This window comes from Tinamus guttatus, unplaced genomic scaffold (assembly GCF_059628265.1).
Source record: "Tinamus guttatus ecotype Peru unplaced genomic scaffold, ASM5962826v1 Tinamus_guttatus_pri_ptg000044l, whole genome shotgun sequence".
Taxonomy (NCBI): domain Eukaryota; kingdom Metazoa; phylum Chordata; class Aves; order Tinamiformes; family Tinamidae; genus Tinamus; species Tinamus guttatus.
In genome coordinates this window covers 1,797,256-1,811,330 of record NW_028288578.1, presented here as the reverse complement: position 1 = coordinate 1,811,330, position 14,075 = coordinate 1,797,256, and the positions used below count along the sequence as shown (strand labels likewise).

The 14,075-nt window shown below is 43.3% G+C and overlaps 1 protein-coding gene across 3 annotated transcripts in view; it reads left to right on the top strand.

Annotated features, from left to right (window-relative positions):
* Positions 1–14,075, top strand: part of BEND5 (BEN domain containing 5) — a 540,137-nt gene that overhangs the window by 499,662 nt on the left and 26,400 nt on the right. Inside the window, exon 1 of one of the 3 annotated variants that reach the window (XM_088536720.1) lies at positions 10,068–10,367. The exons of 1 other annotated variant lie outside the window; for it this stretch is intronic. In XM_088536720.1, the coding sequence (XP_088392846.1) occupies positions 10,127–10,367 (241 nt within the window). In that variant the 5' untranslated portion in view covers positions 10,068–10,126. Of the gene's footprint in view, positions 1–10,067; positions 10,368–14,075 lie in introns of those variants that run through there. One more of the 3 variants, XM_088536725.1, reaches the window with a different exon arrangement.

Here is a 14,075-nt window from a genome sequence, read left to right as displayed (position 1 = left end):
CAGTTTTGGGGTGACTATGGGGGAAGTTCTGAGAGAAACAGTGGAAATGGACATTATTTTCTGCCTCACTAGTCAAAGTATCTTTCCCTGTTGTCATTCTTTGAATTGAAAATAATGTGTGTGTGTGTGTGTGTGTGTGTGTGTGTGTGTATATATATGTATATATGAAATCTTAGCCTCTTTTTCAGACTTATAACTTCCTTACCTTGCTTCATAGCAGTAGATGTTTAAATTATAAATAAGAAAAAAAGTAGAGATAGAGGGAACTGAGCATCAGAGAAGGATAATTAATGGACACTTGAAACTCAAGGAAACTCAAGGAAACAGGAATGAGAATGACTCAAAATGAACTGAAACCAGTTAACATTGCTCATTTTCATTTCAACAGTAAATAGATGTACAGATCCTTATACAAAGATTTCTGGGTAAAATTCAAACTACTATTTGACACAAAGCATTTGTAGAGCATAATTCTTGGACTACATAATTACAAGAAACTTGACCCATTCTTCTGAAAAAAATACCCTGAGCTCTTTGTCAAAGATAATAATATTAAATTCTTACAAATGTTCAACTATTAGAACAATAAAAACAAAAGCAAAAAGATTACTTTTTTCTGATTAGATTTTAATTATTTTTATGCCAAAATGGTAGACTTTCTGAATGCTGTGATAGTTAGCTGTTACTTGTGAACATCAATTTCAATGTTTTTGGTTGAGTTCTAGCTTAATGTATGAATCCCACGTCCCTGCTGTCATGAAATCTCCATTTTACCACTTTTTCAATATTGCTGGCATATGTCTCCAGCTGTCTGTTGCTGACATAGAATTGCTTGTGATTATCTGATGCTGGGCTGTTCTGCTCTGTTTTTGTGTTTTTAATCTCTCCAGCAATATCTGAACATGCTGTGCAGATCGTGATTATTGGGGAAGAATACAGGCATCTTTGAAATTTACTATCCCACAAAGAACATTGGAAATTCTTATGATCTTTTAAATCCAGGTCGAACGTGAACTGTTTTTCTTTCTGATTTCATAATTTAAGATTGCAGACTGTTGATTTATTGACTGTAATATTAGCATATTCCAGATTGGTAGACAAATTGACCTGTAGGAGTGACTATAAATGTATTTATATATCACCCGAATATTAAACTATAGAGTATATTTTAATTGCCTAAAGATAATTTGGTAACTTAAAGAACTAGAATCAAAACTTCTGAACTTATTAAAGGATGAAAGTTGGATACTGAAATCCACATTACCTTCTGAGTAAGTGACCTCCACACACATTCCCCCACCCCAAATGCTGATTACTGGCCACTTTCCACTGTCTTTCATTAAACAAGTGTCCCCAAGACATAGCTGCCATTATAGAGGCATTTTTAAGACAGAAGAAATTCTCATAATATTCTTCTAAGGCTTACTAAGCATGGATTTTATATTGATCTTGCTATTTCAGAGAGGAATGTAATTTACAAACAAAACATAAAGTATTTGAAGTGGGACATTTGTATGCAAATGATTTTTTTCACTCCCAATTGACTTCAAAACTAAGAATGTAAAAAAACAACCCCCCAAACAACCCAAAATAAATGATGCACATTAGGAGAACAGTATGTGTGCTCACTGAGAGTCTTTTGTCAGAGGAGCAGAACCTTGGAGGTAGTTGAGGCATTTAAGAATATTAAGAGTAGGTAATTGTTACTTATATTTCTTCCCATTTCAGCAACAATTTCCTCTTAGAATATAAACCCCAAAATAAATTATTGTGGGGTAATCAGATTCCTGCAAATCAGCTGATTTAGAGTAACTGCCTATGTATGTGCTCTTACAATAGTAAGAGTAAACATGAGTTAATTCAAAGTAATTTAGCTGTCAGCAGAAGACATATGTTACCTTGCAGTGGCTTGGTCGCCTGCTATGCTCTTACCTTTACAAGCAATCTATAGGAAGTCAATTGGAGCATAAGTCATGACACCTGAGCTTTGGGGACACTTACATTCTTTTCCTAGAGATTGAGCATGGAAGAATTCTTTAAGTCTAGCTCCAGAACAGGATTTTTTGGAATGGACTTGCAGTATGGGGCAACACTGGACATCTTGCCTATTGGGTACAGACCCTGGCTAGGAGATTGGCAATAAAAAAATGGGAGAAAAATGTGATCCTTTCCTGGTATTGACAGCCGATATTTAAAGCAATCTCCACTAATCAGTCTGTCAAATTGAGGTTTGCAGATATCTGCTTTGAGGTGAGACTTCCAGGCCATGATAGCAGGAGCATCCTCTTGCCGTGCGCGCTCCGGAGGCGGGTGGGAGTGGAGATGCACCGTGCTCCGTGGTGTTTGCTCTCCGGGCTGGGGGCATCTCCATGCCCAGCACACACGTGGTGTGAAGCCTGCGGAGATACATCTGCAAGGTGAGGAATCACTGTGTGGGATTTCCTGGGCTGCGTTTTTGCATGAAGGTGTTTCCGTTGTGCCATAGTTCTTCCTGCGGTCCAACCACTCTTTAAGTCCATTGCACAAGGTGGATATCAGTGAGAATGTTTACCGGGTTTGCTCTTGGGGATTTTATTTCAATTTTTTAATGTGATGATAGTGATCAGGAGTGGTTTCAGCGAGTCCATGGGAGACCACATAGAATCAAAATATCTGCGTCATGCCTGGTCGATAAAATCAGTGAAATGCATCTGCGGATGGTAGCTCACCACTGAAGTAAACACAGAAGCCTCCATGTAATCACACCGTTCTCTCCCATCTTCATTAAATTATAATTGGTGTCCTTGTTAGTAGTCACAACGTGGGATTAAAGACTGATTCGCCCTTGGAGCCCAACTATGCCTTTGACTGTGGAGATAGTCCCTGCAGGTTGAAGCCAAGGCAGATAATGTGTCTGTGCTGAGTTGTTAAGAAATGTGTCAGTTCATCACTTTTCATGAGCAAAAATTTGCCTAAAATATTATTAGCTGTCTTTCCAACCAGTTACATCTTTTACACTGCACTGCTGCTGCTTTGTCCTCTGAAGAAAATTCAGGCTTCTTTCACTCTATTGTCTTTTCTTGGATCTCTCATGGTTTGGAGAAAAGCTGTAGGTATGCTATATATTTATGGTCACTAAATACTGTAATATATTCCCAGCAGTAACATCTTTTATTCCTGATATAATCCATGCTGCCTCTCCACCTAGCTTATCTTTTCTATTTTATTACCTCTTATATATACTGGTAAATAAAAACAGAGGGAATGTGGAGAATATAAACCATTGGGAGGGAAATCTGTGTATCTTATCAGAGCTTTTGGAGGATTATGGAAATATTTACAGCTCCTCAATCTATACCCCTAGACTGAATTTAGGGACGGGCTCAATCCTTGTTTACTCTAGCTGTTCTGGAAAGACTGCTTTTGCAATATTTTCTGTTTTCAGAAAATACGAGTTACAAGGAATTTAACAAAGTCTTTATATGGCAAGCAGTTTCTTATTTTCTTATTCTTATTTTCATAGACCTCTTTTCATCAGTTGGGACTGTAGACTATCTGCAGGCAATATATGTTAAAAATACTGGATAGCTGTGTTTTTACATACAAAAAGGAAAAATATTACCAGACTATATGTACAAGCATCAAAATTTGATTACATGAAAGATCTAATTTTAATATTGTGCCATCCTCACCAAAAAGTGTTGCAAGAATATTCCAATTCATATTCCAAATGGAGTGTTTCTTTGAAATCATCTTGTAGAGTACTTATTCCTACCAGTAGAAGATCGGTAGATTGAACTGAATAAAAATGTATACATTAAATTGCTTATTCAAATGTCCAGATTTCATGTTTGTAGAGAATTTAAGCAGGAGGCAATATAACTTGAGTTTTGTTTTTTGATAAGAGCGGTTAATATGAGTTACAAAATAGGAAGGGATGAAAATGTGTGTGATATGCTGAAAATGTGAAAAAAAAATCAGATTTCAGTTATTAGTTTTCACAGCTGTATTTGCATAGAAATGTACTAACGGCTGGATGACATTTCATGCATGAACTTGATAGAACGTCCTTAAATATATTCATGTTAGAAGAGTACTTAAAGGGAACCTCAAACTTGAAAACTCCCCTTTTGGTTTAAAAAAATAAAAAGGAAAAAGATTTTTTTTATGAAACAAAGCTTTCTTTGTTATGAGAAAATACAGTGACAGTCTCTGAAAGGCCCTCATTTCTGATCACACTTAAAAAAAAAAATCCCCTGAATGTTAAATATTATTGCACAATATATGTTGCTTAGGATTTTGTGGAAAATAATAGCAAAGCATAAAGCCTCTGCAGGATTCAAGCATCTCTTGGGCCATCAGCTTCCTATGCCAATTTGTATTTTGAGAGCAATATTGGTGTAAGTGGGTCAATAACCACCACACCAGCATTTCTTTGCTGTGTGGGATTGCTGTGTAGTACCCGCTTCCCGAAGAAGCAGAATTCCTGTTGGCTTCTGTTGGGATCTGTTACAGTTAACCCATGTTATGAATTTGTGGGAGTTAGGAGACAGCTACTCTGCACAGCTCAGGGTTTTTTGTTTGTTTGTTTGTTTGAAGTCATCCAGCAGTGCAGACCAGACACAAATTTGTTTGGGTGATCTTTAAATGATTCAGATGTCAGGTCTCCGTAACAGTGGAGAGGTCTGCAAAGCGCAGTAAGGGTTGTCATTCCAGGGAGCACTTGTACATTCAGTTTCTAGGTTAGTTCAGCACTTAGGATATTAAATAGTTATGTGCTTTTAATTTAAACGTGATTATTAACAAGACCGAGCTGAGGAAGACACATTTCTGAAATATTCTGATGATTATTCCTGTTCTGCGTTATCTCCCACTCACCTTCCAGAAAGGGGATTTTACATGCTTGCATTAGCTGAAATTCTCCTAAGGAGTTGTTGGTCCATTTCTGTTTATGACTTTAATTAGGAGGAGAAAACTCCTCTTCTGAAGTAGTGAGATGTGAACACTAATTACTGGGAATATTTGCTAAAAACTCACTTGATACTGAAATATAACAAGCCTTGAAAGGAGTTAAGAGTAGGATCAGAGTATGAATTAAATAGCACTGATGCGTGAGAACAGGCTTCTTTAAGCAGTTTTGAGTTTGACTCCGGCCTGACTTAGGAAATGCCCTTCCTGGTGCTGCTGATTATCAAGAACCTTTTGAAAAAGTGAGACTCATCTCTAGAGTCTTTCCAGTCTCCAGCCAAAATAAACTGTCTGAAGAAACCTGGACTGATGCAGTCAGCAGCAGTTGACCTCTTTTTTTCTTCTGTGCGTATCCCAAACCACTGTGTGAATCTGGCAAGCAGAACAGCCTCTCCAGTCCTGCACAGAAAAGGGTTTCAGGAATGCCCTCCCAACCATGTGAGATGTAACTGCCAGTGCAAGGCAGAACAGTGCTGTGCAGATATGAGAACAGAAAACTAAAGCAGAAATGTTATGAATATAGGCCATTAGGAGCCACTTAAGTTCTGTCTAAAGCCTAGTAGGACTATTGGTAAATAACCGTGGGCAGTGTGTACTATGATACTTTTCACTGAAGCCTGGATGTTACAAAAGGACTTTCGACCGTGCCAAATAAAAGTTAGAAGTGCAGAGGAGATTAAATTCCTACAGTGGTGAAAAATCTGTGTCTGCAAAAGCTACAATGATTTACTAGTAGTAAAAAGAAATAGCAATAGCGAGAGAGAAGTGTGTTAAAAAAAAGAAAAATCTCAAATCAAATGTCCAGATTTCCAGATAGAATGAAAAACATATAAGCTGATGCTTCCAGTGAGGTGACAGTGGCTGTGAGACCAGCAGAGATCATCTGGTCTCCAGCAGCTGTGATGTCCTCAGAGCGGTTCTTGGAGAAGGTGCTTGGAGATGGTGGTGGCTGCGGTGGTACCAAAAGGCCACGTTCCCAAGGTGCGTCCGTGCACGGCCACGTTCCCAAGGTGCGTCCGTGCACAAGTGAGCTCAGAGAAAACGCCGCCTTTCCTGGTTTGCTCTGAGGCAAGAAGTTGGTGGGATGGAGAGCAGCATCCTGCCGAGCACGGCAGTGAGCAGGATCCTGAGCGGAGCGCAGCAGGGTGGGAGCTGGGAGCCGTGGCAATCTGAGAGTCATTTGCAGCTCCCAGACAAGGCAGCTCCTGGCTCCCGCTGGGCCAGGAATGCCGGGAGAGCCGGGAACGGCTACCTCGTGCAAAGGCAAGACAGCCCCCGCTGGCAGCGCCTCCTCGTCCTGTGGGCTTTCTGCGGGCACATTTAACCTGCAATTTGGAAAACGAAAATAGTGCCTGGCACGCAGTCTTGAAAGGCTGCCAAGCCCAGATCTAGCCTGCCAGAATGGGAAAAGATAAGTATCTTACAGACCAATATCCACAGCAACAGACAGCAGAATTTTATCTTTTGAATACATATAAAGGCACAAAGAAAATAATTACTTATTTATTTCCAGTTTTGTAACAGTAAGGATGACCTTTAGGTCAGGAATTTTGAACAGTTAATGACTGCCTGGCCTCTTCTTTGGTCCTTGGCTTCTCTAGCCAGTCATTAACAGTGAGGAAAGCGCCTTTTCCAGCGGTCACTTTTGTTTAATCATTACCTTTTCATGTTACAGAATATACCAGTTACCACTGGGAAATAAGTGTCTCCTATGCGAATGGATCCATAACGTGTTTTTTTTAGGTTTCATTTATTTGAAAGAATATTCTGCTAGGATGTGAGAGTTTAATGTAAAAGATGATTGAGTATTAACCTCAGCCCCGCTACAGGCTAGATCGCTCTCAGGAATTGGGACAAAATAGCCTTGCAGTGCTGCCTTTCCTCTTCTGGGGATGGTTTCAGGCTGTCGATTTCAAAAGAGTAATCTTAAGAATTTATCTGTGTAATCTAGGTCCTAATACTATCCTCTTGGTATTGGAGCATTTCAGAAATTAAATGTGGACACAAATATTTTCTCTCTCATCTTCTAGAATCGTGTAAGAATGGACCTTGCTTTTGGGGGGCTGGAATTTTATGTGTAATCATTGCGATGCTGAGGGCAAAGTGTGCCAGCGGTTTCTTTGGGAGTTAAAAATTATTTATAAAACTAAAGTTGGAGCGGTTCTCAGGAATCCCTGCCCCGCTCTGTTTGTTGACCTGAAGATTGCCTTCTGCCAAAAATCCTCTCCATTTCAAAACGCCTGGAAGCTATGTGTGACTTTTGGACTTTTTCAGAGGAAGATTCATTTATACCTGGAAATGACTTTCTCTTGTACTTAATAGAAGATAAAAATGAAGTACTGTGGAATGGTTCAATTTGATGCATTTCCTGAGCAAAGATAATCTTCTGATTGTATTATCGGTAAAAATTAACTAGATGATTAGAGTATCATATACATACATAAGCCTTTAAACAGTACCCAGTTCTTGCGCATTGTTATTTGAGTTATTCTCAGAGCTTTATGGCTTTAGATGCTCGTGATAAAATGTAGTGAAATACCTAATGTGTCTTTGGTCACTTTGCTGTTGAGAAAGCTGTGGATATATCTTTCTTTGAGGTTTATTTGAGCTTTGAAGCAATTGTTTACAGAATGTATTGCTTGGCAGATAAATTCACAAGAAAGCAACCAGGTTTTCTAGGAAGTATGTTTAAGTGTTTGGATTCCTAATAGTAGTCTAGTGTGTGGCTGTCATTGAGTCGTCAGGTAGCAGTGAAGCCTCTTCCCTTGGGTGATGAAAGGAAATGGGAGTTTCTCCAATAGTAGGTTAAAAATCATGATTGTGTTCCTTGACAATTTCAAGTTAAATATTGAAGCAATGTAGCCGATGCGACTAATTTTATTGTTTTGCTATGAAAGTTTGCACCTTTGTAAACAGTTATTGGTAATATTGGCTTTTCATTTTGAATCTTCAAGTGAAAACACAGAATGCAAATTGAAACAACGGGCATCATCTTTTGCTTCAACACCTTTTTTTTTTTTTCAAGATTTTCAAGTGTTCCAGGAAACAGCCAAGCAGAAGTGCAGGATGGGCTGCAATCTTACTTGTGGTTTCCTGGTTCCTGGAGTGACGCTTTTACTTTTTAAGCTGCGGCTTTACTTGTGTTTTGAAAGCAGGACAGGTTGGTTTTCAACAGGGTTGTGATTATTGTTTCTAAATGGCTGCACTTGATACAGGATTTATATCTGGTGAGGATTCAGTAATTCCTTTACCAACGAGTTTGAAGCATACAACTTTAAAGGAACTTTACATCTCTCAGCCTCGAGCTAACATTGTGTTCCCTGGATTAAAACAGGGCGAGTAGAAATGCTGAAGGTCCAAATGAAGGAAATGCCTATACTGTGCTTAACAGATCTTTTCCTCCGCTTCATCCTAACCAGTGTGGGTTACATATGGATTTTAAAATCAGAAGTTGACACTGTTCCTTTAGGCAGGTCAGAAGTTGATATTTCTTCCTTAGCCTTGTAATGTCTCCCTGTTCATGTGTGTGCTAGGGACCAAGTGTAAACAGGCCGTCTGTCATCCTGACCATTAATCTGTTCCCAGAAATGCCTGACAATGGGGAATTGTGGAACAGCCTTTCTGAAGGATTTGAGATCCATTTTCACTGCTGATAAAAAAAAAAAAAAGATCTCTTTGGAGCAGCCTCTGCTGTCGCTGCCGCTTGAAATGTAAAATGTTGCAAATAAGTTTTAAGTGTTACTCTTCTAAAGTAAAAACAAAACCAAAGGATGCTGGTTGCCCTTACACAAGTATTTTTGTTTTTCTTTCATTGTGGCAAACTAGCCACAATAGTGACCTTGGTACTTGAAAGGACTTTCCAGGTCTACCCTATTGGTGCCTTCTTGGTTTTTCTTAATTTCTTCTGTTACTTCCAGTCTCTTCATTTTTCTCACTGCTCCTTTCCCCTGATAGCAGTCCTAGATGATTCTAATAGATTTTAGCTGCCAAGGAAATACAACCGGGGTAAGGTTCAACGCCCCTAACCATCCAGCAGCCACTGACCTCCGTGGGGCAAAACCATGTAATTCTTTGTGTAATTCTGACAGAGCCCGTGGAGTAACTCTATTTATCCGTCCTGCAGCTCCTCTGCCTCTGCAGGACCACGAGGTGGGGGAGACATTATCACTACAGCAGCTGTAGCTGTTTGATCAGCAACACCATCTTTGCTGGAATTTCATTTCCCTCGCAGCCTGGGACGCATTTGTCACCCTTACTTTGCAGCAGAGCTGTATCTGCCTGTAATTACACACCGGCCTGGCAATACTTTATTGTTAACATAAAGTATAGGCATTTAAACACCAAAGCTTAAACCGAGGTGTTCGCAAAACCCCATAATAGTGAAAATAATAAAGTTCCTGTTATTGCAGGGGAAGTTTACGGCTTGTTACTGGGGCCCTCGCATCAGCTTGCAGAGCTACGGCACAACTGCACGTACATGTTTCATTTCCCATCTCGTTTCCTCACGGGCCAGACCTCTTGGCTGGCATTAGGGGCAAGTTCCCGGTGCTCTGGGGCTTTCCAGTGTCGGCTCCATGTGCTGGAGGCCGCTGGTCCCTCCCGCCTCACCCGGTCCCCTGTGTGTGCCCAAGAGCTTCCAGCAATGACCGGGAGACGCTGGTGGCACTGGGGATGGGCGCAAGGTGAGGGAAAAGGCGGTGTTCTCCTCAGCGAACAACAACAAAAGGAGTAACCAAAGGCTGGTGCCACCAAAACAAGGACCAAAAACTGGAGTGACCCAAACACGGCGCCACCACAGACCGCAGGTCAAACACGGCCGGGACGGGGGCGCCGCCGCTCCCGGGCCTCGTCGCCCCGGCCGCGCGGCGGAGCCGCCATCTTGTCGGCCGAGGCGCGGGGCCGGGCGCGGGCCGGGGCGAGGCCCCGTGGCCGGGGCGAGGCGGGCGCGGCGGCCGCCGCCTCCTCCGCCGTCTCCTCCTCCGCCGCCGCCGCCTCGGCTCGTCCCCATCCCGCCCCTCCGCCGCGGCTCGCGTCGCTCCGCGCTGGATTGCTCGGGTCTGCCGGGCGGCGCGGCGGCGGCGGCGGGCGCGGGGCGGCCAGGCGAGCTGAGCCGAGCGCCGAGGCGCGGCGGCGGCAGGAACAATAAGGGGCGCGCGGGCCGCGGCGCCCCCGCCCCGCCATGTACGCCTTTGTGCGCTTCCTGGAGGACAACGTGTGCTACGCGCTGCCCGTGTCCTGCGTGCGCGACTTCAGCCCCACGTCCCGCCTCGACTTCGACAACCAGAAGGTCTACGCCGTGTACCGCAACCCCGAGGAGGCGGCGGCCGACGCGGAGGACGACGAGGAGGACGAGGACGAGAGCGCCGGCGGGTGGCGCGACCGCCTGCTGCTGCACAAGGCCCAGATCCTGGCGCTCGCAGGTGAGCGGGCGCTTGGGGGGGGCCGCGACCGTTAACACCCCCCCCCCTTGTCCCTTCCTACCCCCAAAGGGACTTCCTGCCCCTCGCTGTCCCCCGGGGGGAGGGTGTCGCGGGGGGGTGGGGGCCTCGCGCCTACACATGCTCGGGGCCCGGGCGGCACATGGCGGCGGGGGGGCGGGGGCCGTTACCGAGGTGGGAGGACACCCCCCTTCTCCCCTCCCCCACCCTCGGTTCTCCTCCTTGGGGGGGGGGCACCTGCCCCCTCCTCCCGGGCCTCCCCCGAACCCTTCCTGCTCGGGGAGGGCCCCCTGCATAACCCCAAACCTTAGCGCTAAGCCTCAGTTTCATGGCAAGGGAGGAAGGAGAAACTTACTCCCCTCTCCCCCAATCCATCATCAAAAGTTATTTTTTTTTTTTTCTTCATCCCACCGTATTTATGATGTGTGCAGTCACTCGTGCCTCCGCGCGGGGGGCAGCGCCCCGCCAAGTCGGAGCGGGTGCAGGTTTCTCTGCGCCGCGTCGGGTCACGGGGCTGGGTGCACCTGGACGGCGCTGCCGGGACGGGAGCTGCGCGCGCTGCCCCTGTCACCGCGGGTTCTGCTGCTGCGTGGGTCATTCGTGGGGGTTTCCCCAGCCCCGGGGGGAAGCTCGGCCGCACGCCAAGAAATAAGCGCCAGTTTTGGCCCTTTGGAAGAATTTGGTCTTTGTGAGGTGGTGTTTGTGTTGTACATGTCCCCGAGTCGTGAGGTGCCTTGAAGACTTTTTTGGAAAGTCTTGAAAGCAAGCAAGAGGCAGAGGAGGACTCTTGAAAGTTAGCGAGCAAATAGTGCTCTAGTCAGAGTTTGCTTAGAAAGGAAGTTTGATGTTGTTCGTAGCAAATGGCAACAGCCATTTGAAGTGTCAGTCTGAGCTGCAAAGAGGACTTGAGGTTTTGATCCCAGCCTTTCTACTTGGGGAGAAATGCGATGATGTCAGTTTCCCCAGGTACAGGACAGGCACAATATTTGATCTCCTAATGCTATATTGTGTTTGAGAAAGCAAGGCCTAGTTCTCTTCTCTAAAAGGGAACCCATTGGCGATAAATAAATCTAGGAGCAGGGGTGTTTCTTTCTTAGCTTTTTTTAAGTAAGGATTATTGACTAACTAACCAGATCATCCAGATGGTCCATTCTGTTCTGGACTCAGAGGGGCCTGTGGTGGTTTCCTCTCTTCAAAAGTTGCCATGAGCAGATGCCTTGAAAGAATGAGAAACAGGCAAGCCATTTCCATGCAAGGCTTCTCCAATTTTGGGCTCCTCGCACCTCAAGAAAAAGATAACAACTAGTATGATAGCCTAACAGAGGAGTATATCCTTCCCCCTAAGTTTTTGTTGTCCTTTGTCAGCGTGTCTTTTATTTGTCCCACCCATATGAGAGGAATATCGGGATATGAAGTATTTATTGCAGGTTACCTGTGGAAGATGGTGGTGCAGGGCTTGCCCTGGGCAGAGGCAGGTCCTGGTTGGCCTTGACCTTCCTCTTCCTCACAGGAGTGTGCGGCAGCGCTGCCCTTCCCATTCATCATGTTCACGTCAGCATGGCCAGGCTTTCGGTGGAGTTCTTGATGTGAGCAGTTTTGCTTACGTGTTGGGCCTGTCGAGTTGCCTTAGGACCTAGCATGAAGTGCATCTAACTCTGTCTCTTTTCTTGCTTCAAAAGGAGTCTGAATGTAGGAGGGTTTTCTTTTACACAATGTTTCTCTCGCTCTTGTATTGGAACAAACCAATACATGCTATTTTCTCCAGAGAGCAAGACTTGTTACCCGTATTAGTGATTTGCATTGATTGTTCCCCAGAGTTTTTAATTTCTACAGGAAATTCTCCTGGAGAGCACAGGAGCACAACAAAACATATAGCCATCTTTATTAATTCTGTCACATCTCAATATATCTGAATACACTTGATTTAACAATGCTATTCAAGTAAGCAAAGACATACTTATTTATATGTGCTTTTATGGTCATCTGTGCAGCGGGAATCAGGGGTAGTCTGAAAAATAGATATGCTTGCTTCTTCCTTTCTAGCAACCTAAGAAATGAAGGACTAGGGGAAAAATAGAGATTCCAGGCCCATATTACCATTAAGTGGCATAATGATTTTTCATTTGAAACATGTTTTTGTTTTCTGTTTATATGTTTGCCAGTAATACACGCTTTTATTGGATCATGGCTTGTATAAACAGTTCATGAAACAGTTGTCCTCATTTAAAATAACCTGGAAGCTGTTCTTTGATCTTCTGTGGTTTGGTTGGATATTTGGAAACCTGTATACCTGTAAGAATCATTAGTGTTGCTAAAAAGCATAAACATTCCAAAGGTTGAAGAAAAGGAGAGGAAGCGTTTTGCCATGCTCAGAAAATCATCTAATTGGCATGGACTTTTTATGTTGAGAAATTGAATACCATCTTCTCTGTAGTACTTCAGTAATATGGAATATATAGTAGTAGCATAGCACAGTCATAGAGCATCTGTACAGCTTTCCTTTTGCTTGTGTGTCCATGGTTGAAAAATGCTGATATTGGTGGCATGTAACTGTTAGCTTAGTAACCATGGACTTTTTGAAGCCAAAGAGTGAGGCTGAAACCACAAAGATTAACTCTAAGACAGTTGGAGACAAGTGACCCATAGAAGACATATTAAAATGAATATTTTGAGCTGTAACAGTTCATAGTTTGGCTAATAGACAACTGATAGTAATAAAGGAATCATTTACCTCTTCAATGTAGCTCAGTAGACTTGGACTGCACTGTATAGCTGTTTTGTGAGCTGCCATGTTGATGATCAATCTCATGGAGCATACAAAAATAGTAGACAGCTTCTCAGGAGGAGTTTGAGCCTGTCTTTCTGATCATCTATATCCTTCCTTTCTTCTTTGTGTCCTTCAATCAAAACAGTGAAAATCTGTTTCTTTCATCTGTCTCGTTGAAATGTATGTACCACTGGGAACTTTTTCACACTTGTCCATCATGTTCAGTAGCAGAATTTTTCTGTAAATATGTGCTCCTTGCAGGAAATAGCATTTGTGATCCTTAGAGGACCCTGATGGAGGTCTTACTTGTTTTACAAATTGATGAATATTTGGTGGAATGCACTGAGATTTAGAGACTGTTAAAGTTCAATTCTTCAGGATGCAGTTGGTATCAAGTTAATAGTGAGCGTCTTTTAACTGGAGGTATTCTTTCCTGATGACAGTAAATAATTCTTCTCTTTAGCTATTGCCCTCATTATTTTGCACCTAAACAATCATAACATACACATCTCCATCAGATTCTGACTGCAATTCCATAGCTGCAGCACCAGGCATGTTAATTTAATACCTCTGTGTACCCATGTTCCTCATTGCCCTGTTAGAAGGTGGTATGCCCCATTTCTTGCTAAAGTAGGTTAGATTTTTTTTCTTTTTTAAATCTTGAAATGCTTGCGCAGCTCATGACGAAGTAATTTGCAGTGTACTCTGGAAGGTCATAAAGTCTCTGTTCTCGGGATTATTTTAAACTAAATAACTCTAGGAGGTCTCGGTGCTGAGTTTTGTGGAAGGTAGAGGGTGGATACTATGACAGAGCTCAACTGCCCCCCACCACCCCTCTTATCTTGGGCCTAGCTGACCACAAATACCTGACAGTGCCCAGTGCTGACCAGGAGGAACTGGGCAATAGTGGTTGCAATTGATGT